The sequence below is a fragment of the Amyelois transitella genome, chromosome 15, assembly GCF_032362555.1.
Source record: "Amyelois transitella isolate CPQ chromosome 15, ilAmyTran1.1, whole genome shotgun sequence".
Classification (NCBI taxonomy): domain Eukaryota; kingdom Metazoa; phylum Arthropoda; class Insecta; order Lepidoptera; family Pyralidae; genus Amyelois; species Amyelois transitella.
In genome coordinates, this window is record NC_083518.1 from 2,629,501 (window position 1) to 2,657,432 (window position 27,932).

The following is a 27,932-nucleotide window of genomic DNA, read 5'->3' on the forward strand; positions in this document are numbered from 1 at the left end:
GAATTTATATTAGTCGTAAAAAGACAATACAGCACTATCATGTCTTGTTTGCAACGAAACCTGAAGTTGTCAATAAGTCATTCAAACAAAATGGCTGACGTTTAATTCAATTAATAATCGACAATATTAATTGTGTCGATTGGCGTGATTATTGATTTCTAAGAATGCATTTTTGATAAAAACGAAAAGAATACATATTTTAAAACCATTTAATTGTTTATATAAGTATTCAATTTTGTACATCATGTCGTGGCCTGTGAATTCTGGTCCATGGACTCCCGGCATTGCTGTGACCCAGGATATGAACATGGGGTCCTATACTGCAGATCAATGGACTGCAATGCAACAACAGAATTGGCAGCAATGGGCGCAATGGCAACAGCAATACGCTCAGTGGCAGAGTCAGTATGGAGAAAAGGTTTGTACTATTGATAACAAAGGTTTCAAATTCAAACTTTTATTTGCATAATATGAGTACAACAAGGTCTTAAATATTATGTCTAACAGAACTCTCAAAAACAATGATTTCAACCACCTTGCACCTAACTTTTACCCATTAAGAACGTTAATCTCTTCGGCCCCCTCTGAGCGTGATATTATGTTAGTGAGCGGCAATAACTTCTTGACATTTAACTATTTAATAAGCAGATTTCACTACCTTGTCCGAGCACTCACCATAGGTTTAAAGTTAAATAACCTCACAAAATAAAGCCTTTGATGTAGGTATATATGAGAAGAGAAGCATTGAACCAAAATTTGTTTTATCTTCACTACCAGATCAGAATGGTACCTATATGAGTGACCTTTATAACTGAATTAAGCCTGTGTATATATTATGTGTCACTTGGTAATTGTATTTTTTTCCTTATCCAATTGTAAGTAAAAAAAGTAATAAAAAAATAAAAAGAGGTGTAAGACAAGGACTCTTTCATCAAAGTTATTCTCAGTTGTGCTCAAAGAGAAATTCAAAAAACTTAATTGGGGAAAATTTGAAAGAAAGAAAGAAAAATCTTTATTAAAATGAGGTAAAACAATGTCTGCCTGAACACAGACAGATAAAAATATATCCATTTACAGTTTGGTATTAATGTTAATGGATCAAATTTAAATCCTCTATGTTTTTCTGATGACCTGGTACTTCTGGCCCATGATACTACAAATAATGACTTACGGATGTCAAACTTGGGCTACAACCGAAAGAAACTTAAATAAACTAAGAACACGCCAAGGAAGCATGGAGAGGAGCATGCTAGGATATAACTTGCCGCTAAAAAACAAGCAGTAGACATAGGAAAGATTACTAAAGTAGAGGATGAAGGTAAAATCATGCATGACAAAGAAGAGGGCACAACTGATCACATACTGGACCCCAAGATGTGGAACAGTGAGAAGGGGAGGTCGACAGAGAAGAAGATAGGCAGATAGTATAAGACATACCACGGGTGCCTTGTGGTTCCCAGCACCAATAAAAAAGGAATGGGACCACAACATCTCGTTCTCATGGATGTCGTAAAAGGCGAGGTTTAGGCTTTTAAACTTGGGATTGGGAAGGGAAAGATCTGGAGGAGGCCTTTATGTCATAAACACATGCCGATGGAGACTGATGTGTTTTTATTATAATAGTTGTATATGTAAATCTGTTAATCAGCAATAAAGAGTTTTGAATTGAATTCTTTACAAAAACAACATAGTATTTGAATTTTAGTAGTGCTGGGCCATCCACCCAATCCTGTCACTATTCAAATCTTAATTCACATCTTAAAAATATACAGCTGAGCTGAACATGGCCTTTTATTCTTTCAAGACTGTTGTTTTTGTCTACCCTGCAAGGGATATAAAATGTGATTGTATGTATGTACAACAAAACATAGATATTTTCATGTTTATAGTTTCTCCTGTTTAAATCTTTTGCAGTAATAAAACATAAAGAATCATGTATACCTATGCCAGTTGTTTATCCATTTCATTATTATTAAAAAGAGTGAGAAGTTAACTGTTACTGAGTGATGAGTGAGATGGACTGACAGATAAGGTAAACTTGGTATATATGTTTCTTGGAGAACATATGAAATTCCTAAAAAGATGTTAGAATGAATTTGAAATGGAGAGCAGTGCCCTATGCCATTGATGTCTTTGTGATCACATACTCTTGGTATTTGTCTGGTTGGGTCTCTAGAAAGCTGTTTAGAGGGATCCACCTGTGAAATACACAGAAATGACATGGGACCTTTTAACATCGTAATCCAATCTATATAAGCTTTTAACCGCAGTTTGCCTGCATGAATTTAGTAAATCTCCAAAAAGCGACAAATACAAATTTTTCGCCATCTAACAAAAAAGCGACGGAATTAGCACCACTTATAAAAAGCATTAATTAAACACAACCTAAAAAAACGACAAATTAAGCGCCACCTACAAAAGAATACAGGTTTTTCGCAACCCCTTAACGGAAACCTTACTTTTTTACTGAGATGAAAGGAAATATGTCTTTCTCAAGACAAAATATACGTTATATTTCAAGAAGATTAATTCAGTAGATAACCTGGACAAACAGACAAACAAATATACTCACTTTCACATTCATTAGTTGGGTTTTGATATATGTATGTAGAAGTGATGATATATTTTAGGTATTTATAACAACTTGTGCTAACTAAGAATATTTGTATTTGTTTTAGTATGCTCAACAAATGCAAGCCATGCAGGTAATGGGTGGTGGTGGCGGGTTGATTGGCATTCCTCCGCTGCCGGCCGCGGGTCCCCCGCCCGCGCCTCCTCCGCCCGACAATCCCCCTCCGCCGCCCCCACATGAAAACAACCAGCCACTTTATAGCCAAAACAACACTACACAGCCGGTACCAGTGCCAGCACCCGGCAACAGGAATAACACAACTACTTATAACAACAGCACAGGTAACAATCAAAACTGGTCCTACGAGAAAGAACAACAACAGCAACAAGCTCCTGTTAACGCTGAGGCCTTGAAGAAACTAGCCGAAGAGGAGCGCCTTTTTGATATTCAGTTTCAGAAATGGGAGGAGGAGATCGACAAGTGGAGGCGGGAGAATGTCAACCATCCAGACAAACAGGCCTATGAGGAGTATGAGGCAAAGTTCGAGTCGTGCCGGCTGCAACTCCTGGAGCGGCGAGCGCAGATGAACCAAAAGAGAGCTAAGTTGCTCGGAGGCGCTACACCGGCTGCTGCTAACGCCACTGTCAACGCAGGTAATATATCAACAGCCATACCGCCTCCTTTACAAAACAACAGTAATTATAATATGCCTAACAATGCTCAATCACAGAGCTATAACAATAAACCCAACAATTTCAATAGCAATGATCAGACTTATAAGGATTATAACAAAAACAGTGGGATGATCCGTCAACAGGATCGTAGAGGGTCTAATTATGAAGGTTATGACAATTCAAATTATAATAGAAGTAAAAATGTAGATCCTCAAGATAGATATGAGTCATATGAGAATATGAAAGATTATTCTCAACAAGAAAATTATGGTGATGACTCTAATTCGTCGTTTCTGCCGCAAAGCACTGGTAAAGGTATACCAGGTTTGGATTTAGTAGCGGAATCTGAGAAGGCTCCCCAATTAGACGAAGATGTCATTGAGATAACTTCAGATCCATCGCAAAATCGAGGTGTTCCAGATTATTCTACAATATCTAAAGGTATTAATAATATACTTGGTGATGAAAAATTGATGAATATATTATCCTCGATTCGTGGTCAAGCACCGCCCGGACCACCGCCTCAATCTCGAGAAAATGTAGGTCATGGTGGAACTTCTCAAAGTTACAATAACCCACCACCAAATAATTGGAATAGAAATAATGATCAAAGCCAATGGAATAAAAATAATGACAATAACCAATGGAATAGAAATAATGACAATAACCAATGGAACTATAACAATGAATACAATCAATTTGACAATAAGCAAGTTCCACCTAATAGTCAACAACAAGATTATAGACAAAATCAGAGTCAAAATAGTAATTATAAAAATTATAATGATGGCCAGCAAGGAGGTCAGGACCAATGGAATTATGACGAAGAGGGAAACTATGGCCAGGAGAACTATGGAGATGAGGGAAATTATGATGGGGAAGGAAATTATGGCGATGATGGAAATTATAACCAAGATGATGGCAGTTATAACCAAGATGGTAATTACAATCGAGACATAAATCAAAGAGCAGGGCCTCCGCCGAGAAGTAATATGCCTCCCCACAGAGGGAATGTTCCTCCTCAAAGAGGTAACGTTCCACCTCAGAGAGGGAATATGATTCCTCCACGGGGAAATGTGCCTTCACCGGGAAATGGCCCTGCACCTAGGCCTTTGATGGATATTAATTCTACTGTGCATGATAACTATAATAATATGAACCAAACGCCAGTCGTGCCCCCGCCTAGAAAACCCATATGGGTGGAACAGCCATTATTCACTCCATCAATTATCGTCGAATATGATCATCAGCCACTAAGAGGGAAAGGTAATTTGAGAAATATTCTGTTTGTCCTAGAAACATCACATAAAATTGTGATTTAAATGACCAATTTAGCTTGGAGTTACAATAATCCTCAGACTTGATTATAAAACCGATTCAGAAATGTTTTTATTTATTTATTAACCTTCATTTCAAACAAAAACTATTTGATTTGGGGCAGATAAGATTTTACAAGTATGAAGAAGACATAATGTTATCACCTGTAAAGTTTTAAAAAATTAATTTCTAGGATTATTGTAATTTTTTTTAAATTAGAACCCTATTTCTGATTATTGGTAGTGATATTTGTACTATAATTATATACTGTTATACAAATGTATAATCTTCTTTTCTAGCTCGCGACTTCATAGAACCAGTCCATATGTTTGATTACAATCACAAATCCAAGGATGGCGATACGAAAAAGTGCGATTACGAAAAGGAGGTTGACGAAATGTATGGTAGGAAGCCTAGGGAAGACGATTATGACAGATATCGTAGAGATCGTGAATATCACAGGCAGTCGGAACGCGAAGACGACAGATATTCAAGGGATCAATCGAGACAGTTTGAAAGGCGCGCACCAAGTGATTATCCCACACATGATTACTATAGGCAGAGACCACCTAGAGACGATTTTAATGATAGGAGATATCCAGAGAGTAGATTTGACGATAGAAAACGCGAAGACAGGGATCGGAACAGAAGAGATGAAATATATAGAGATAGGGAAAGAGATAGTTATAGAGATAGCGAAAGGGAGAGAGAAAGAGACAGAGATAGAGAAAGGGATAGAGGCAGAGAAAGGGATAGGGATAGGAATAGAGATTCGAGAAGAAGCAGGAGTCGCGAAAGGGATAATCGTAAAAGAGCACGTAGCAAAGAAAGTCCAATAAGTTTAATAAGCGAAGAATCGATTCACTCGAAGAAATCAAAAGATTTAGACGACAGAGACTCTAGGAAACATATGGTGATGATAGACGATATTTTAGAGCCGCCTGGCAGAGACATGAGGCCAGCGAAAATTGTCATTATTCTTAGAGGTATGTGTTGAATTTCATATACTTTATTAGCTATACACTACAGGTTTAGTGAGACATTGTATAGAAATAAATATATTTTTAATTATTACCTCACTAAGTTCGACATGTCTTTCTATATCTAAGCGCAAAATATCCGCCTAATCCATTATTTGTACAGCAAATTATACCTAAATTCTTTCCGGGTTCTTGCTTATGATTAAAAAGAAATCATATTTTCTTTTATGATTTCTGTGGACTGCTTTTGCTTCATCCACATATTTTTCACTCCATTCACGTAAGAAGGTCAAAATCTTATAAAAATTGAAGTGTATTTGTCAACTTTCAGGTCCGCCTGGAAGTGGAAAGTCATACCTAGCCAAATTGATCCGAGACAGGGAAGCTGAATTTGGGGGTACAGTGAGAATCATGTCGATCGATGACTATTTTATGCAAGAAGGAGAGGTCGAGGAGACTGATCCTGCTACTGGGAAAATTGTATGTATATTTAGTGACATTGCCCTAGGGCAAAAACTTAATCATTATTCTGAATTGTCTGGACAATTCAGAAAAATCATTAAGTTTTGTGTCGCATGCGCTCATCGCTTCTCCATAGATGTTGGAAAAGGAGACTAAAGAAACGGGCATGGGATCCTCTTCAAAGGTTCGGAGGTGAGACGGGAGTTGCTTCGTGTAAAAACCCGACTCACCCAATCCAGGATTGTGGCCAAAAGGCGGACCCACTGCTGCTTCTCTCCAAAGAGGTTATCATGTAACCAGAATTAACCCCAGGAGGAAGAAGTTTTTCAGAGTTTATTCTAAAATAATTGGTTTTTGTAAAACCACCTTGTATAACATTAACATTTTCTTTTGTCTTTCAGGTAAAGAAACCATCATTGAAGTACGAATACGACAGTAAATTGGAGGAGACGTACGAGAACTCTCTGAAACGTGCATTTAAAAGGAGTTGTACTGATGGTTACTTTTCGTTTTTAATCTACGACGCGGTCAACGACCACCTGAAGTCCTACGCCGATATTTGGAACTACGCACGGCAGAATGGCTTCCAGGTACCTACCTATGTTATTTATATAATAAGTAACCTAATTGAAATTAGAAAATATGAGATAATTGAAATTGCCGTATTGTTGCCATATTTATTTTAACTAACTGTTTCCAGTGACTTTGTACGCGCAGATGTTATGAGTATCGATTTTGAAATTTGATTGACAGGTTGAACAACTTTTCCCACAGTATATACACTACTTTTACACATACAAAGATGTCATTTTCATTGTTCTTATTATCTAACTGGTAAATAACGGTAATAAATAGCTGAACGTGGCCATTCAGTCTTTACAAGACTGTTGGCTTTGTCTACCCCGCAACGGATATAGACGTGACCATATGTATGTATGTATGTAATGTATATAAAATATGTATGTATGTAATGTATATATTTATGTATGTAAATAACGGTTCTGTTAATATCATTTTATGTACCCAGTTCACTCCGCACGTGATTGGCATTTTGCTACCTATTATCAGGTTTACGTCTGCACCATGGAGTTGGACGCTCATGCGTGCTACAAGAGGAACATCCACAACCGTAGTTTGGAAGAGATACAAGTGATCACCTCCCGGTTTTTCCCGACGCCCTCCCACCACATCCAACTGGACCCCACCACGTTGCTACAAAGCGCGGGAATCACTGAAGTGCATATGGAGGATGTGGATAGCGATGACGTTATTATGGAAGACGTTCAAGATGAGGTGAGATGAGGGATTGAATGAATGACTCTTTGTTGCATAGTTAAAGTAGGCTATGCACAATGGAAGGCCTTCTCATACCTTAAATATACCTTATATCACCATATATTATTATATATCTCTATCATTATCTTTTTTATATATGTACTCATAGTCATAGAGAAATGTATCTAAGGTACTACAAACATAATTTTGTATGTGTATTGAAATGATTAATAAAATTATAGGTTATGGGTTTCTGATATAAAAAAGCAGTAGACAAAAGTTCAATTGCAGATTTGATTTGTGTATGAAGCAAACTATAATGGTTGGGCGGTTAAAATGTATAGCATTTTATTTATCATATTTTTGAATTAGGTGTTCCTCTTAACTGATTGGTGAATTTTTTTTCTGGAAATATACTTTTTTTTTGTAGGTATATATAATTATATACTTAATCAGAAATATTTCTTTTGCCAGATTATTAGGTAATGTAATTGTCAAAATGCTTCAGGTTGTAGTGAATTTTTTTTATTTAAGAATGGTGACCTAAAACTTCAAACGTTAGTTATCAAAGGTTGATAATTCAACAGTAATCTACAATGAGCAGAAAAGCAGTTAGCGAGATGTTTGGTCAGCAATAAAACAGAGGAGTTCATATTATGCTAATAATTAGTGAAGAAGATTTACATCAATTTTGCTTCAATGTCCCTTTACATTTAAGAGTAGGGTAGGGTTAACAAATTTTATTCCAGCATTGTAACTAAACACGTAAGGTGCCCCATCGCAGGTCGAAACCGTTTTTACGTCGAAGTGGGAGAAAATGGACGATGCTACGCAACTAGGTAGGTTTATTGTGATGTTACATTAATGTTGTCGATTTTTATTTTTTTTTCTTTTATTAAAAAAGCGTTTGGACCAATCTGTTTGATGAAAGGCAAGGTTTATAATTATTTTGTATGTAAGTACCGGACAAAAGAGGTGTGGGGAATCTTGGCGGTTCTCGAAATAAAAGATTAAGAGAAGGTACCATATGATGGGTGTGGAAGTTGATGAGATAAGATTAATTAATAGTATTGGAGGTTATCGAGATGAGAACAGTTTTCTTCTCTATCTCTTCTATCGCCTGTTTCCAGTTGTACTCTGAGTCACACATCAAAGAATCAAATTTCTGTGGTACAATCATAATGATATAAACCCTGTATCAAAAAGAAAATACGTTTGTTGTTTTATTTTAAAATAAAAATTGTTATATTAATTTAAACCACACATTTTAGGAAACTTCAAAATTTAAACCTACTTAACTAAAACATGTGAAAAATAAAGCACTATGTGAACAACGACGCGATGAAAAAACTATATACCTACAAGACGGGGTTTAATCCACACTGGGATAGGCAATTAAGAATTTATTATACATTTTTATGTAAAGTTTAAACTTAATTTCGTGAATTTAGTAGGAAACCCTTAAATTAAATTTGTGGTAGATAAACTTATCTAATTAACATGACGCGCAAATTGTAAAAGTCAATCAGGTAAAAGAATAAAATTCTCTCAGGCGATGGTCTAGCAAACTTTATCAATTTCCATTCCCTCAATAAGCCATCTAGCCAAGCATGGTCATCCGAGTCTTGTGACTGGTCTTCTTAGTATGTGCATGTGTCAGCATATGTAAATGTGCTGTTGGCTTGTTGCAGCGCGGCTCGACGGGACCAACAAGCCGCTGCGGCCGTCGCAGATCTCCATGGAGGACTACCTTCAGCTAGACGACTGGCAACCTTCTAAGGCACAACCAGGAAAGAAATCTGTGAGTATACACATTTTCATTTGTGACTAGCGGTTGAATGAAACTACGTAAGCGTTTATTTTTATAAAAAAAAAACATTCTGTCGCTATTAAGATAGAATTGATTGATTATTTTTTTTTATCAATTCTTTGTATGTTTTCGTATACTTTCAAACGTTTCAAAAATATACTTATCTATAATCGTATATATAAAATATATCTACGGAATAAAATATATCTACGGAATATCTAAATAACTCTATTGACGATATTGATTAACTACTTACGATTATAGGTTACCGTAGCCAAATTAAAAAAAGCGGAACTTTTATTTCCTCTTTTTACGACCCGTGCGTATTATTTATGCACGTTGTATCAAATTACCTATTTGCGGAAAATAGCAATGGCCAAAACATAGAAGCAGTGAAACATTATTCCGTTTCAAGTTATTTAACACCATTATTTAGGCCACTTTTGAAGACTGAAGACAGTCACTTTTGACTGGATGATTAAGGAATGTGGAAAATCATGATCGAAACTTTTTTATTAATCACGCAAACAACGTCAGAACAATTAGGTATTTTATTCTTAGAAAGATCCCATATAAATACGTAGCATTTTTCGTCGCTACAGACAATATTTATGTCAACGAAACGTGGCAACACTTTTTAGCGGAAGTTGTTTTTTAATTACCTTTTGGAATTAATACTGGTTTCAAAAATTTCGACAAACGTACTGAGTTACAGTACAGAGATGAAAATGACCACACGTTTTTTTTTAAAATTATTACAGAATTTAATTTGACTTTGTTTTGGTTGGTAAACCTTAATTTTGTTTACTAACTCTAACACGTCGATATTCTCACTTAGAATTTAAAAGTTTTATTAAAAACTGAACTGAAACGAACTGGTTTCGTTTGCGACGGCCCGTTTTTGACATTTATTCTCTACTTAATTAAATTTTGCCTCTTAATGGCAATATTAAATGAATTTTGTCATTATTTTGATTCAAATTCAAAAGCGTTTTTTGACGCGTGATCACGAAAACGGATGTTTATGATTATATTTACTTATATAGAGGTAGAGTAGACGTTATTCTACTCATGTCGAACACTTTCAGTAATTATCCACTAGACGGTTTCTTAATACTGTTTTAATTGTTCAGAGGTAAGTTTTTCTTGTAAGAATATAATTAAATCGTCATTGGATTTCATCGATTGTAATTATAACAGGTACGCTGGGCGGACATTGAAGAGAGAAGACAACAAGAGAAGATGCGCGCGATCGGTTTTGTCGTCGGTCAAACGGATTGGAACCGAATGACAGACCCGACTATGGGATCAAGTGCGCTTACGCAGACTAAATATATAGAGCGCGTCAGGCGCACGTAGGTAGAAATTAATAGTGATCTGCTTGTTTCATTGTACAACTACGCTATAAATTTTATTTTTCGCTGCGTTGTTGGACGTCGGGACACTTTTATTTTTAACAAAATTGTAAATATTTCAAAAACAACTTACCCGATAAAAATAAAAATTATATTAAATAAAAATAAAATGTGAAATATGACTTAATTCTGATATATGTAGATACATATGTATCGTTAAATTAATAAGACTTGTGTTGTTTCGTATTTTGGTCATTAAATATTGTCCCAGCATTTTCATTTTCAGTCATATAAAAGTAGTTTAAATATAAATACCGTCAAAACTAATTAATGGTGATAATTTTTTAAATAAAATAAGTGGACCTATAACGTATTTAATTTTCTTGAATTAGTTTAGCAAATATTTTTCAAGTGATTTCATATGAACTTACATGGCTTAATAAAAATAATTTGACAGTTGATAAGGAAATCCTTTAACAAGTAAAGCAGATACATTTTATATTTCTAAATATCTCTTATAGCATATGAGTACATTTGTCATTTAGGATTTACCTTTTAGGTCTTAAATCTGTTTTACTTTTCATATGCTGATTTCATTGCTCGCCGCGCCATATATTTCGCACATCGCAAACTTGCCTGATTGTGGCTATTTTAATAGGACCTATGTGTGAAATCAATGGCAAAATATATAGTCGAGTGTAAATAAAATAAAAATACGATGAAACATAATAAGACTGTTTTATTTCATAGACCACTTAAATAAATTATACGTCGTCCATCGCGCTTACAAATCCGTTAAAATGTAAACTTTTATTACTATAACTTTTGTATGGATTTCTAAGTCCGCCCTTCGGCGGTTCCGTGGTGTTAATTTTCGTCATGTTTTCATCGACGTGTTCGTCAGATATATTATTTTTTTCGTCCGATTCGGTGCGTTTTTCGTGCGTCAGTCCTGTTTTATCCAGTTTTTGAGAGTCGGATTTTTTGAGAATATTCTCTCCTTCTCTTCCACCGGTGACGATCATGATTTGCGGGGTGCTCATGGCCGTCATGTGGTCCTTGATGCACTGTTGTAGGATGTGCAGGAAAAAAAGGAACGCCAATAAGGTGAGCGCTGACATAGCCGCGTTGCTTTTTTGGTGACCTCCGCCGTGGTGGCTTCCGTGACTACTGATCAAGAAAAAAGAGAATATTATTTACAAAAAAGTAACGATTACAACACATGCCTAAAATGCACAATAATAAATTTATTTTATGCGTGGAATATTTAAAAATTTACAATATGTACCAAAAATTAAAAAAAGAATCCACATTATTTAATACGCGGAAAAAACTAAAATTTTATGTTATAAATTTTGACGTAAAATTTTTAATGTGTTTTATTTTTGCCATAATGTATTTTGGCCGTTCATATTAACAATAATTAATTTCTTTCTTTTATGTTTATTTCCTTCAAAATAACCCACTTACAATTTATGTATGACTTCATGTTCGTGTACGTGCGGCACGGCCGCTGAAGGTTCATATCCATAGAACAGTTGCTCCTGCCCCGGAGCCCCGTACTCTGAAAATCTGGAAAGTAAACATGACCCTTTTTACTGATGTTCATAAAATAAACATTTACATTTTTATGTTCGTCTTTTGAAAATTCCTTGTTTTATGGAAATGGCGTTGTTTTAAATATTTAATTTAAGCTAGCTTTATGGAATCCAAAGATGAATTAAAAATTTTACGCAATTTCAATTGAAACATTATGTCTCTACAAGAGAAAATAAAGATATTGTCGGTTCAGCAACGACTGTCAAGATATGTTCAAGCGTCGCCACTCGCCAAACGTGTGAAGCGAAATGGATTTCTTAAGTTTTAACCCTACGTACTATATTATACTGTACAAATAATATTTCTTATCACATTATTTATGTTTTTTAAATAGTTATTTGATTAGTAATGTAGTACATTGATGTTATTGCCATTGCCCAGCATATACGGTATATAAATAAATAGCTTATCAACTTACTCAAATTCACTGCGAATTTTTATCTATTTACGCGTCATTGAGTGAATCTTGGAAAAGAATGAAGAAAGGAGATGTTATGACGGTGGACTCACCTCTCCATAAGATGCTTCCCCGCACCCATCTGCGACAGTATCTTGTCCAACGTCATGCTGTCACCAAATTCAAGGTCTGACTGCGAAGGTAAGTTATGTCGCGCTCCGTAGTTCATATGCTCTAGTTGTCATAAGATGCCTTGGAGATTGATGTAGCGGTTTCTCCGCCATGTGGGGTTAAGGTTGACAGCCTTTGAACTGTTTGGAATACGTGCGTTTTATTTCTCGGAGATGATGGTGATATTTACATGCTGGTTGGTACATTCTGGCCAACTTGCATTGTTGTATTGTATGTATCAAATCGCCTAAATCGTTTAGTTGATATTTATGGTTATTTATTTTTATATAATAAAACTGAATCTTGGAACAATTCTTTTATTCATAAATAAAATATATTATTAGTTGATAGGGATTCTGGTCATAGTTATTTATTTTTATAATGAAACTGACCATGTGATAGAAGGTTACATAGTATATTAAAAAAAAAAAACTGTATTTAAATATACATAACTAAAAATGCCGCTTATGTATCAGTAAGTTTAAACATGGGTGGTTGTTTTAATATTCTGTCTAGAGTAATAAATCAACAATGTTAAAGTTTCCATCATGTAAACGGAAAATTATTAAGTACCTAATTAAGAATGGGATAAATGAAAGAGTGTTTTGAAAATATTTCTTTTTATTTCACAACAATCACATACACGCAGGACGTCCTCAGGCATACAATTCCACACATTAAATATACAATACTAACTATTAGGTGATACAAACAGTATTTATATCACACAGCATTATTTTTACATCAGTCGTTAATTATCGAGAACTGGCTGTATTGCTAATTGTTTATTACCTAACATAAAAACAATTGCCAATAAATTGCAATTTATTAATTTTGCTCGTTTCACTGGACGGGAACATTTATTTTGGGTATATTTAATATTTGTTTTCCTACTTATTAACTTCTAGAATAAGTTAAATAAATAAATAATTTAAATAAATTAATAGAACACTAGGTTCGGCTCGCTCTTGACCGATGGGATACGTTTGAGCACAGCATGCCTTTAACAGATTAAGGCACTTTACGGAATAATTTGTCTACTGAATTTCGTTTCGATGCAAACGAAATTTAGTAGGCTGAAATTTTGACTAATGTTAATTTCTCACTCGTTTCACCCAAATCACTAGTTGGAAATTTTTCTCCAATGGTTTGGTAAAATGTTGGTGTTGTCGATGAGGGGATTTATTTTGGCGATGGGTTTAGCCCTTAGACTTCGTTGCACTGGAGGTACATTTGGCGGCAGTCGACGCCGGAGCGGCCGAGGCGGCCTGCCTCGCTGAACTCTTCGAAACTACCGCCCGATTGCCTCTCCATCACGAAGCTTGCTGCGTATCTGTGAAGGGAGAGATATACGTATATTTTCTAATTTATACATTATTGAACGAATTAAAATGGTTTATAGTAAAAAGATTGGTAAGGGTTTGAATAACAACCCCTTTTTGTGTACAAAATCCGATCCAAGACTTTTCTGCTACTACTGAAGGTATTCTTGTTGTATCAAAAACATAAAAATCCCGACTTTAAAATCGTAGTATCATACACATATCACGTTATATCCACGGGAAAGACGTAGCCAACAGTCACAAGACTCGAGGCCACTAATAGCTATTGTATCGCAGTATTGGTTTTTCTTTGATACAAGTTTTCAATTCAAACATCAGAGTCAAGAGGATATACAAGAAAAAGAAACAATCAAGTTACTCACGTTCCAAGTTGACAGAAGACGCTCTTAGGGCCGATATCGCTAGAACACTCGAGGTTGGCGTCGCACACGTATTTCTGCAGACATTTGTCGTCGTTAGTGCCGAACGACCTCACGTAGGTCTTCATCATGGCGATGCCAGCGAGGGCTGCGTCGCTGACGGAGTCCTTGCGACCCATGGATCTGGCGGCCAGGGAACGGTGGGAGAACGACGTCTTCAGGGCGTCCAAGAGGTTCACTACGATGTTGATGAACTGCGAACGGACGAAATCATGTTAGATCTTCATTGCAAGTTGCAAAGGTACACCTTTTTCATTGAGGAATACGTTGGTGGAAGCAGGTGAGGCTGATTTGGAGAGAATTTCGTTAAAACTTTTAGTTTGGTTCAAAAGTACCGGGAATTTTTGGAAGAGTTTTATATATATATAGTGTTAAAAAGATATTAATATGTAAATTAAAACTATGTCATATTCATATTAGTCTCAATCCTTGTAAAACCTAGTGAGATTAAAATCGATTCCGTGATGGAATATCTTTATAATCCCAATAATTCTAGAGTTACCTGATGTTTGGTTTAGTTACGTTAACCGCGCGTTAAAAAGGAGAAGGGACAGGTCGCATACCTCTCCAGCCTGTTTTGCCATGGAGGCGACCTGGTCGGGATCTTTCGTACCGAGCACCGTCGACAGTACCGCAGCCAAAATACCCTGAAGCAAGCGAGAAGCAACACCATCTCCATAACCAATTTTTACTATGTACACTCCAAATTTGGGAGCACCTCAAAGAAAAACACACGACGCTAATAAAGATCCCTTTATTGGTTACGATCTCTGAACTTCGATGAGGTTTCCCAGGAACGTGAAGCATATTAACCGTGTGAATTAAAAAGGTTTTACTAAACTACTCAATGGATTCTAATACCTGTTACATGTGAGGGTATACTAAGTGCTTTACACTATCGGAGTGACGATTTCTATTTATCTACATTAATGTTAGTAGAGCAACATGGAATGAAATAGATTGTAATTTGTACATTTCAATTTGGTTTATCGAAACTTGTCTTACGGTGTAGTGATAAAGAATTGATACGTACCTGCATGGGGGACGAGCCATTGTCGACTTTGTCAATGCCGTCGCTTGAAGGTCCTCCTCCGAGGATGGCCGTGAGGATCTTGAGTCCCATAGAGAACAGGTTCGCCCAAGGAGAGGGGGATGCGTCAGTGTCGATGTTGTCGCTCTTGTTGGGGCCAGTTGCTCCTGTGTTGAAGATCATCTGCATCAACATTCCTGAAAAAAGTATATTAAAAGTTTTTGATATTACATTGAAATTATTCTTATATTACTTATATTTAATATTTATTGTGCTTCAGTGCCGGTTCAAGCTTTCTATTTATTAAATTTAAACAATGCGTTTTGAAGCCAATATGATTAATATTGCTAAGTTTTTTGTTCTACCTGACTTAGATCTCTAAGTACGGCAACGTAATTATTCGCCATTACACCTGTTTTCCTTTTCATTTCAAGCCAATAATAAGGTCGGAACATTACCAAGCACGTTTGACCACGAAAAGCCGCCGTCCGAGATGGAGTTGTTTTGTATTTCATCGATGTCATCAAGAGCCACTTTCTTCAGAGCGTTGGATTTCTCCGCGAATTTCCGCTCCTGGGCGATTTGCTCCGGCTGGTGTACTGGCAATGAATTGCTGTAGTATTGTGGGTTTTGTGTCCTTACGTTACTTGTAGCCTGAAAATAAACAAATTAATGTTCCTATTACATGTTTAATCAATTTCGTAAGAGAACATGGATCTACTGTTATTTAGAACAATAAGAAAACATTTAGTTATGATCGATTGATCGTGCAACATTCTCAGTAAAAAGTTCTAACGATACTCTAAAGATTTCGTATTACAATAATTAAAGAACTATAATAGCCATTAAATTAATTTTATAATCATTAGCATCTTGGTTTGTTACTCTAATTATTTTTTGTTGATGTTTGATAAAATGACTTAACTATCAGTTTATATATTTCATTAGGAGGATTCCGCCATATAACATGTGTGGGGCCTTCAGAGGTATCTAATGGAGAGTTTGGAGCCTTCGTCCTCTATGAAGGAAGGGGACTCTACACTCCCTGATTTGGAATCAGCCGGCGATTCAGCCAGTTAAAGTTGTAGTGCTTAACAAGTTACCCAATAGATCTTGACACAAGTGTAATTCAATAAATCTGTTTTCCAAAAATCCTGAATTTAAGTGGACAAAAAGATCCATTAATGGATTTCCAAGATGGATTTTACTGGACGTAGTGAACTTCTCTCAGGGGGTTAGTGTACCTGTGATATAAGCGGGACGTGTTGCGGATACGCCAGCGTGTGGAGGATGGTGGACGAACTGATAAGCGCCAACAGCGCCCAGCCTGCTATCTTTGAATGCATCTGAAAAGGAGAATCATCCGTAAGTAAAGTGGAAGTAAGTACCATTGACGATATGTTACTTATTTGTAACAGGTTTTGAAATGACATCAGTTTAAAATATGTAAGTGGAATTTAATATTTTTTAACAAAGTGGAGTAACTATCTAACTTTCCATAGATTATATATTTAACGGTTGCCCGTTTTTCACGTGGTTTTATTTTCAGTCGATTAAATAACATAAAACTAACATCAAAATTTTAAATGACCTTTACCGTTGCACAACTTACACCCATATGCATCTCAGAATCGTATGTGAGCGTATTTAATTAACTAAATGGACTTTCTTCTAATTTATTTGTGTTCTCGCGTTGGACGACGTCGCGTAGATTAGAAAGTGTTCTATGAGTAAATCGCGCAAATTGATTGCGGCGTTTGGAGTGGTTGGAAAGTAGCCCGTCTGCAGCTCCTGTGCATTTTTACGAGGATGCTGGGCTAATTGGAGGAAGTCTATTAGAGTAATTGCTGATGAATGTTACAATTGAACTGTCTCTGAGCAATGGAGAGAATTTTAATCGCAGGTGTTTCCATTCAGAGTGATTTCTTTATCGGAAATCAACTTTGAATTACGCCGGCTTGGAGTATCTATTTCTATTATCGTAACTGCATTAGTTTTTATTTTATCGCAAGCAATCGCAAGTGTTTGTTCAAGATTCCCCTGTCACAATTTGGAATCTAACATAAAACTCCATCCAGTCTTTAGTGAACGGTGGCAATGAAAAACTACGAAAAGTTTTTGCCTGACATTGCATCAGTCGTTTGAATACCGTTACTGCATCCATTAAGACGCTTCACTTGCACCTATCCGGTCCAGAAGTGTGTTAGTAAAGTTGTATCCGACCTCGATTACGGTGACCGGGTCTTCGCTAACTGTAGTTCGGATGTCACCTCTTAGCCCAAGATCCCAGAGCCGTAAGACACAACTTATTTTCTAAAGAATGGATCTTTCGATTCTCAGTAGTCTTTCGTGTACTTTTAATACCTGCATGTTTGTGAGACTTGCCCGGTGACACGTGCGCAGGTACCAGGCGAGAAAGGTAACTAAAAATCACAGTTACTTAACTTAAATTTTTATGACTGATTTTTATATATATTTTATAGACTATTACTCTGAAGTCATATCAGAGAAGTCAGACGCTTTCCATGCGCCAGATCTTTTGTCAGACGCTTTAAAGCTCTATCAAAAAAAAATTAACTTAATTTATTTTTAAATGTCTGACTTTTATATATGTTATTCAGATAACTATTACAAAGTTGTATTAAATCAGTCAGACAGTTTGTAATGACCAAACACCCCTTAAACACAAGAATTACTCAGCCTCGAGTATGAGCGCGATAGCACAATGCGCATGCGCGTCAGAGTAAATATCTAATATTTGAAAAGTACTTACTGTTTTCAATTTCATATTTTTGCATATCTATTCAAATACGATGAAATTTATAATTAAAATAATAATTAATCATTTTTAAAATAATATAATATATTGCATATAAATAGGGGAAAATGAATTTTTTTGTAGCAATAGCCTTTCAAAAAGAATGATTTTTATTTTATTTAAAAAAATATATCTATTATAATAATTTCAATAAAAAATAATTAATTATGATTAATCAATTGAATAATTATTTAATTGTCTCTTTATCATCTTCATCATCAGTTAAATTGTCGTTGCTGGCAGAATTTTCCGTAAAATTAAAATCATAAACAATTAAAAAATAGTATAGTAATAGTAAACCTATAACATATAAATATAAGTGAAAGGCGACTAAGGGATAGGCTTACAAACTTGGGATTCTTTTTTAGGCGATGGGCGAGCAACCTATCACTATTTGAATCTCAATTCTATCATTAAGCCAAATAGCTGAACGTGGCCATTTAGTCTTTTCAAGACTGTTGGCTCTGTCTACCCCGCAAGGGATATAGACGGGACCATATGTATGTAGTCTACTTTAATTTCGACACCACCGCAACGGCTTCGATGGTCCAGTGGTTACCGCGTGAGACTGTGAAGTTGGCGGTCCGAGTTCGAGTCCCAACAATAACAAGATATATATTAATTTTTATTTATTAAAAATATTTTTTTTTGTGTTGTTTGAGTATTTATTAAAAAAACTGAAAATCAAAATACTACATATCATCATACGGTAAAAATATTTTGTCTGTACATTTAATATTTTGACTGAAACAAATAGAGAATTTTTTTTTACATTTTTGTCTGTCTGTCTGTATCAGACTGTATGATTAAGATTCAACTCGAACTTTACGCGGACGACGTCGCGGGCAACAGCTAGTATGCAATATATTATATTATTTTAAAAATTATTAATTATTATTTTAATTATAAATTTCATCGTTTTTGAATAGATATGCAAAAATATGAAATTGAAAACAGTAAGTACTTTTCAAATATTAAATATTTTACTCTGACGCGCATGCGCATTGTGCTATCGCGCTCATACTCGAGGCTGAGTAATTCTTGTGTTTAAGGGGTGTTTGGTCATTACAAACTGTCTGACTGATTTAATACAACTTTGTAATAGTTATCTGAATAACATATATAAAAGTCAGACATTTAAAAATAAATTAAGTTAATTTTTTTTTGATAGAGCTTTAAAGCGTCTGACAAAAGTTCTGGCGCATGGAAAGCGTCTGACTTCTCTGATATGACTTCAGAGTAATAGTCTATAAAATATATATAAAAATCAGTCATAAAAATTTAAGTTAAGTAACTGTGATTTTTAGTTACCTTTCTCGCCTGGTACCTGCGCACGTGTCACCGGGCAAGTCTCACAAACATGCAGGTATTAAAAGTACACGAAAGACTACTGAGAATCGAAAGATCCATTCTTTAGAAAATAAGTTGTGTCTTACGGCTCTGGGATCTTACTCTATCTCCCACCTGCCTCAATAAGGTGCTAGTTATATAAATTGACGTAAATTTGTGATGACCGTTAGTCACGACCGACTAGGACTACACTTTCTTCTCAAATATTTGACACCAGCTGCAGTTATTATTCGTTGTAATAGTTGCGTCACGAAACCGCTGTGCAAACGTCGACAATTTGTTCCGTTTTAATTAGTTTGTTTATTAAATTCTCTTAAAACTTAGATAACACACAAAATATACTTTATTTTCGTTAGCTGCGGCATGTTGAAATAATTTTATACATTTAACTTATAACCAGTGCTCGTTGAGTGCCTTTGAAATAATACGCGTATGCCTTACGTCAAGTATATGCAGTTTTCTCTCCGCCTCGAATATCAAGTGACACAGTCGGTTTTCTTGTGTTTCTAAGAGGAAAATTACAAACGTAGATATCGAGTTGCGTCGGCGCACCGGAGCCGACAGCACCGAGATTCTTTCCGGAGAAATTTGTCGTTGCCTTTGCGGATTAAGTATCGAGGATTGAGAGTTGCAACATTGTAAATATTGTATATCCTACAGAAGACACTTGTTTTCAAAGTTGCAAGATTTTCCTTGTAAAATTAAAGCTTAAGTTTAAAATATTTTTCGCAGTCACAATTATTTTTAAAGACGTTAAAAATAAAAATTTCTTATACCAATCTTTTCCAAAATGTGGTTTTAACAGTCATTTGTTGTTTACATTTAATGGTTAGCTGTGACACAAATACACAGTAATGTTACGTCCAAGTTTTTCCAAAATAGTACAATGCCACATTCGTCAACGCAGTGGCGTGACAATCGAAGTTAGTGCCAGAGAAAGCGGGAAGTGGTTTGGAAAGGCGCGACGGAAATGCAATAAGTATTAATGAGTCATAATGATTATCAATAAGTGTCATGTGTTATAATGATTGACTCCATTCATTGATCTCAGTTTGGTCGGAGATGGATAAAACATAAACATAATATAATTCACCTAAGGAATATTGGTAGTTTAAACTCCACTTTATACAGTATTTATTCTTTCTGATCCAAGGTGGTCCATCAGAAAAGTAAACCTTGGCGGGCTGCAAAAGTCTAACTAACTGGTAAGTTGCCACCGAAGAAAAAACATTGTTTGCCCACCGTTCTTATTCAAATTCTTTGGCTTCTGAGGATTACAATGTTCGTCTTAAAATATTATTCTGTTCGTATATATATCGTACCTACTCATAATTTCTAATCGGCTTTCTTAAAGGGCTGGCCCCGTCACGATTCACGGGGTGCCTTCGCCCGCCTGACCCAGTGACCCTGAGAACAGCCGGTGCAACGAACCTTACGCCCTCACTTTCGTTTGAGGCGGATCTGCTGTTGCCAACCTACATTGCCAACCGTAGTTATAGTACAGGTTCATGCATATAATCTCTAATATTAACATTCTTGAAATAATGACAGAGTTTAACTGCCAGTATTTGTTGCGAATCATAAAGAGTCGCTCTATTTATAAGCAGGTTATTCATTTATAATTAAGTAGATACTCTAAGGGTATCTGATGAATCTATCTCTTTCAAATCATATGTCAAACGGTAAGTATTTTGGCAAACGAGAACGGGTAAGGTCCCTTAAATGGACTTCGGGATAAAAGACGTAAGTGTGAAACGGGGAGCATCCCAACTTGAAAGCGCTTATTGGAAATGTCTAAAACAGCATCGCTTCCCTCATATCATATCAGGCAGTATGAATACTACAGTGTCAACGTCACAAATTGATCATTAACATAACACCATGATTTATAGCGTCCCATTTAAATGAATAATCTAAGAGATGACAGGCACATATTCATAAATCGAAAAAATTCGTCTCATGCACTATCGTTTATGCTAATTTTCAAGCGGCCGCGGTAAATCCTTTTAGCCGTTTTTAAACTTAGTTGTTCTAAAAATAATTTGGATACTTTCTCACTTTCACTTTTGGTTCAACTCTGTTTCGAGGCTTTGCAAAAAATATTGCGTCTTGCGTCATACACACAGTTTGAATGGCACAGAATACGTTGATGAATTTAATGTACACATAACAACTTATGTGATGTTAATACGTAATGGTTTTATTTTGTTTCTGAATCGTATTGTTTTATCTACAATAAGAAAACTAATAAAAAAATTTATCATGTTCAGAATATAAGCAAGCCTGGGGAAAAAATATATATCAAATTAACCCAAAGTTAACATTCAATACAAGAAATGTAGCATTATTAGTTAATATACTTCCACATCTTTGCTGTTGAGCAGAAGAACAGTGTATAATTACACAGCGTAGTAAGGCATAACGTTGAACGACACATGGTGAAAGCCGCCGATGCAAGGTTAACGTTTTTCTTATTTCGGAGGACAACTCCACATGATCAGCACCACTTTCATCGGAAATTCACCGTGGAAAGAATCGCGTTTCTCCCACAATTTTTATCTCTTAAGTTGACGTTTCTATATGCAGGAGAGCATGGGGAAATTTTATGACACGAGAAAGTAACTTATGATTGTGTTTGAATATAATTCTACTTACGCTTTGTTTATAAATTGTTTCTTATTGAAACAGTGCATCTATTTACATGTCAATTTACTGTTTCTTGTTTGATATGAGTAAAAACATGCTCTTACTATGCTACCTTATATTTGTTGTCGTATCGTATCTTGGTTTATCAATTCTATTAATTGCAATATGCGCGAACTTCTTTTTATAACTTTGACTGTTTATGGTCCAAGTTATTATTTACTGTCTCAGATTAAAAATAATTTGGCGATATCATGTCAGTGATTTATATATGACACAACTTCGCGGTTTGACGGGTAACCATAGATGTTCAACATGCACATTTTGGTCATTATTTCATCGTCACATTTTTCTTCAAAAGATTTACCCATCCCTCTGTGTAGTTCTGTGGTTTTGGTTGTTTTTAGCTGTGCGCTGACCGGTCCAGCGCGCGCTTTCTAAAACCATCCACGGGCTTTGTGCGTGTTCTGATGCGGATGTGGACGCACGTTACGTTTCCATTGCAAATGTTATGTGCTCGTGTACAATCATGTTTTTGGTTATATTTTTATACATTATATGACATGATTTGAGCATGTTTTCCTACCAAAGCGGAATGTAACAACAATTTTTATTATGGTGGTTAAGACGGTTATAAAAGAATATCATTTAATTCTCCTATTTTGGTATTTAATTTTTAGTCCCAGAATTCTTAAAATTTAATAACCATATTTTTTTTAATACTGTTGCATATATCTTGTAAAAAAAATTGATACCCATTAACAAACAATCCGTTTTTAGAGAGTATTAATATCAAACATGGTTGCGAACTAAATCCGCAAAAACATTTTATACCTTTCTTACGAGTATCGTAAAACTTAACGCGAAACATACTATTTTGATTCCTTCTTGTTCAGAAGTGTGGATAACTTAATGTCTTCGGGTCAACCGCCGTTCCTCCATGATTGAGGTTTGCTGGCACTATTCTCTCTTCATATTTCATTTCTATTGGCGATTCACTCTACGCATCGTGTCCACGTGCTACATCTTATACAGAACCACCGTTAACCCGGTCTCGCGGATCGAACGTACGGTACACTTGATGCACAAGTCCAATTTGTGCCACAACATCACCTAGTTTACGAAACGTTTCAAATGGCTATAGCTATTGAGCTGTGATGGGATGTGGCTGTTCCATATTGGAAATATCTGTTACCCAATAAGTTACTTGCGTTAGAATGATGGGTTTGATTCTATTTTATAATCTAACGACATCGACGATGCTGCACTAAATTCGTTTTTTTTATATATAAAATCTTAATTTGTCCCATTAGAAGATGATGGCTCTAATGAATATAAATAAATTAACACGAACCTCGACAACATTATTTGGTGAATACTTACATATTATTGACTGATAAAGAGTTTGAAAAATTTGAGGTCCGATTTTAATGAACATGATCTTGTCGTAGATACCTTAATCGACGACAGCGATGTAATGTCTTTATGGAGAGATTTTTTGGATCGACTGCGGAAGCAGATAATTTACTTTTACTACTTATTTATTACCGCTTTTATATCCTAGCTTGGTATGTAACATATCTTAGTGGCTTTGATGGTAACTTAAGATGCTCCATGTATAAATTATGGGCTTTTACAAGTGGCTAAGATTTTATGCTTAAAATTGTGACGTCTACTAAGTATATTTTCCAAAAGAATCTTATTTTTATTTCATTTCCTTTTGGAAACCTCAAGAGTTTCCTTGAATTAATGGTAAGTAAGTAAATCTTAAAACGTCAGTTGTAACAATTGGACACGTTAAAAAATAAACTAAAACGTTTTAATTAACTCCAACAATTTACATAATTAAAATGTATCTTTTATTCATCGTAACACATAAAATTTCTGAGCCGGTGGCACGCCTAATTTTATGGAGGCAGCGTATAATTTTCTTTAAATCGCCGTCGGTTACCCAACCCGCTGACGAGATACGAGATTCCTCTCGCCAGCAACTTTCACTTTAAACTTTTTTGGACATGAGTAGGTACCGTCTACATCCGACGCGATGACATTAATCACGAACTGAACTCACTTTTGCTATTGTTCCGCTTATATTTTGTAACATTTAATGATCCTTTTACATTTCACCTGCTTCGTGATGCTATAATTAGCATGGAGTGGAATTTGATTTAATGTTTGGTATCTACCTACAGTTTTGGTAACTAAAACAATCATCGCGATGTGTGTCTTCAATAAATTGTTCGTCATCAGTGATGATTAAATGGGAAAGTTTTATTTGCTTGGGCCATTTACTTCTGCCTCATTGTCTTCTTAAGCAAATTCATTTGCTTTTGTTGATTTGTGATGCAGATTCACCGGTTTTCTGAAGATCATATCTAACTATAAAGATTTAATAACGTCAATCAATGTTAAATATATATCATGCGTAATTTTCCTCGTACAACTATTTCGTTCCAGCAAAGGCCGGGTGGCGAGAAACTCAAGTCCGGACGGTCGGCACGCAAGCGACTGTTGACCATTCCGATCGCACAGCTTTCCACGCCACTTTCGACAGTCGCACGTTTCAAGACTTTTAATTACTAAACCTGTCACAAGTAACATAACCGCCCAGCGTTTTGTTTACCCAGCAAGAGATGTTAAGAAAGTTACCTACGTACTTGTTGCTAATGATAAATTATATCAATTTGACGCAATAGATCGCTTTCTAAATTGTGTAGTAGGTGTCAACGATCACATTATTGATGGAGATGAAGCGTGGGTTGATGTTGATACTCCTATTGTTTCGATTCGATATACAAAGGTGTTATAAGGTAGAGACGATATAAAAAGGTGAAACCTCTAATTACCAATTCAAAAACTTTTCAAACAATGTATATCTAAATCTCTGCTCTTTTTCTTAATAATTTTTGTAACAAATATAATAGTCTTGCACAAAAAGCAACATCTTTATATTGAATTCTTAATATTTATTTTAATAGACCGGTTAGAATCGAATTGTTTTGCTCTAATTGGTAAATGGATGATGGATGTTTAGATCGAAGATATCTCAAACATTTAGTAAAATTGTAATGTAGTAAGTATATCATATTTAACCAGTAGTCAAACATTCAATAAGGTTCTTTGATCCTTATTGTTATGCCAAATATTACACAATATTTAGCGTCTCAAACCATGACCAATACTGTCTTAGCGTAACATTTTCACATTTTAGAAAGTGAAGGTTCTTATTTACATGTATGAAGATGGGCTCACTGATGAGTTCTTAAATGCCGTGAAATTTTGAACATTGTTTTGCCAGGTGGGTTTGAATGACTAATGAGACAATATATGGCTAAACGTTATTAAGATACGATATACTTATGAAGGTATTGGTAGGAAAAAAATGTCATTGTGCTTTTGGGTCTTCTGTGTTAGATTTTGATTGTATGGTTTTGTACACTTTCTGCACACCAAAAACAAACTCTATAATTAATGGATATTATTATTTGACTGTAGGCCGCCTTTATGACCAAAAATAGTGTTTATAAAAATATGAAGCGACGGGGTGAGCTTGTGGTTTTTGAGAAATCAAGTGTTTTCATTTTTATTTTATATTTAATATATGTTTAGTAATCAAAACAAGTTAACCACTTATGAAAATATTCAAGAAGCAAAAAAATTAACGGTTACTTTTAAAAGAAACAATTGTTACAAAATTCAAAGCTATTTTTAACTAAAGTCAGAAATCACCAAATTTTTTTTTTCACTTAAATAAAACTAACAGCAAATTAATGACCACAAGTGCTTTCACAGTATGCAATTTCCGAAATAATCACTTCCTAATTGAATAATCACACCACCACAAACCACGAGGATATCTCAAAAACCAGGTCGCTTCCGAAATCACTGATTAGGGCAGGTCAGGTCACCCGATCACTTCCCAAGTCACGCACTTATCACTGGTTCCCAAGCTTACCTTTGATAATACTGGAACGGGAATCACAATTCACAAACACTTCGAGTCACTGGAGAAAGTGCGTGAAGCCGACACGAAAGTCTCACTTGCAATGAGCGTCGCGCCTTGAACTTCACTATATATATAGCTTGACCCAGATAATGCTGGCGGTTAACTGTGCTATCCGTCTTTCCGTCAGTCCAACCAACCTGTTCATCCCGTTGTTTGGGCCGATCCCTACGGACCTTGTCAAGGACACAAGCCGACCTTACTACGGCTCCTTAAATGTATGTGAAGGGATTCTTACAGTTTACTTTTTACGTCTGCATTGCTTCGAAGCCCCTTCTAGTCTTCAAGCTCTACGATGATAACGTCGACAGTTCAAAGGTTACATTTGTATTAATAATTATTTTTCAAAATTTCATGCATACTTGCATAGTTATTTGGTCTACATTAATTCATTTTTCTCAGGCAACTTTCTGTTTTTGGAACACAATTCTCAAATTCTGGGACATATTAACACGAACGCGAGTAGCATGTAGCGTTGCTATTGTAGGTTTATGATATTAATAACGGTCTGTATCACTTCTTTGGTAATTCATGGCTGGCTGGAAGTAATAACACTGTCAAAAATCCTACAGTTACATACTAATATTTATTTAGATTCATAGTCATCAAGCTGAATCGTAATTTCTATATCAAGCCATCCATCAGAACATTACCTTTGAGTCTTTTGACTATTGGTTTTTGTACCCGAAATAGGTACGATGTGATAACAGAAATAATTATACTACAAGAAATCAAAATAATATCAGACGAAAGCCTGCCGAAACATCGTCTGCAACGGAATAATCTGTTGCATCTTCAGCACAGCACAACACAATACCACCAGTACGTCTACCACGATTTTTAGTGTGTGCTAGGCTTAATTACAATTATCTATGTCTACGAGTTTGATTATGATCTAAAGTTATCTTAATTATAATTAAAAGATTCGGAACTAAAACAATTCACGTTAAATCATTCAGACTTTACATTTACGGAGGTACGGGTTGATTGAGGCAATAATCTCAAGACTCATAGGCTAAGGACATCAGCGTGGATCCTGAGTTTCTTCGGTTGGTTGACCATCAAGTTTTTGAAATATTTGTTACAATAACTATAAATTATAGGTAATAATGGATAGGTATTGAAACTGAAGCTATTCTTAGCTTATCTTTTATAAACCCGCACGATGAAGACCTTTGAGTAAAATTTTATTATTTGAAGAATTTATTGATGCAGGTCATAAACATAATGCAGAAAAAGTACCTATTTTTAACGTTATAGGTATGTCATTGGATTGTAATTGTAATAGGAATAAGAACCTATATTTATAAATGAAGTTTACTGTGAATAAAGAAACAGATATTATGATTTGGTTAATCCATACTTCCATACTCAAATTTAAGAAGATTCGCGCGAATCCCGAAATTTTGTCACAATATACATATAGTAGGTATTCGCAGTTAAGCGAAAATGGTAAAAAATAGGAATAGAATCAGTTTACACAACACAACATCATAAGCACATATTTGAATAAAATTTTCTATTAAAAAAATCATAGAAAAATTCAGAAACTAAATACATGTTCCTTGTTACAGGTACAAAGGCCAACAGAGGGTAAGGTTTTCCAAAGATATGTCAAGCTTGGGCCAGGTAAGTACGTTTCAGCAGTTATATCTGTTATCTCTGACTCCCTACCAGATTTTAGAATATATTTGATTAACTTCAGGTAAGAGAG

General features: G+C 35.4%; 3 protein-coding genes across 6 annotated transcripts; 1 reads left to right on the plus strand and 2 right to left on the minus strand.

Annotated features, from left to right (window-relative positions):
• Positions 1 to 67: 67 nt before the first annotated feature.
• On the plus strand, positions 68 to 27,932 carry LOC106135733 (myb-like protein AA). 3 transcript variants are annotated; one of them, XM_013336103.2, is made up of 9 exons: positions 68 to 418; positions 2,679 to 4,512; positions 4,863 to 5,549; positions 5,875 to 6,023; positions 6,407 to 6,595; positions 7,074 to 7,298; positions 8,065 to 8,119; positions 8,972 to 9,081; positions 10,291 to 11,180. In XM_013336103.2, the coding sequence occupies exons 1-9, from the start codon at positions 245 to 247 to the stop codon at positions 10,447 to 10,449; spliced, it is 3,582 nt and encodes a 1,193-aa protein (XP_013191557.1). In that variant the 5' UTR covers positions 68 to 244; the 3' UTR covers positions 10,450 to 11,180. The 3 variants fall into 3 exon arrangements, with proteins under 3 accessions (XP_013191557.1, XP_060804054.1, XP_060804052.1); XM_060948071.1 differs by lacking the exons at positions 8,065 to 8,119; positions 10,291 to 11,180 and adding an exon at positions 27,793 to 27,932; XM_060948069.1 differs by lacking the exon at positions 8,065 to 8,119 and having other exon boundaries at positions 10,291 to 10,431.
• On the minus strand, positions 11,210 to 12,610 carry LOC132902573 (uncharacterized). The gene is made up of 3 exons (XM_060948338.1): positions 12,555 to 12,610; positions 11,916 to 12,017; positions 11,210 to 11,615 (listed from the first exon to the last, which is right to left on the minus strand). Exons 1-3 carry the CDS (start codon positions 12,608 to 12,610, stop codon positions 11,210 to 11,212), a joined length of 564 nt encoding a protein of 187 aa, XP_060804321.1.
• Positions 13,261 to 26,250, minus strand: LOC106135734 (uncharacterized). 2 transcript variants are annotated; one of them, XM_013336105.2, is made up of 7 exons: positions 26,171 to 26,250; positions 16,649 to 16,750; positions 15,863 to 16,058; positions 15,408 to 15,601; positions 14,938 to 15,021; positions 14,318 to 14,568; positions 13,261 to 13,945 (listed from the first exon to the last, which is right to left on the minus strand). In XM_013336105.2, the coding sequence occupies exons 2-7, from the start codon at positions 16,748 to 16,750 to the stop codon at positions 13,819 to 13,821; spliced, it is 954 nt and encodes a 317-aa protein (XP_013191559.1). In that variant the 5' UTR covers positions 26,171 to 26,250; the 3' UTR covers positions 13,261 to 13,818. The 2 variants fall into 2 exon arrangements, with proteins under 2 accessions (XP_013191559.1, XP_013191560.1); XM_013336106.2 differs by lacking the exon at positions 14,938 to 15,021.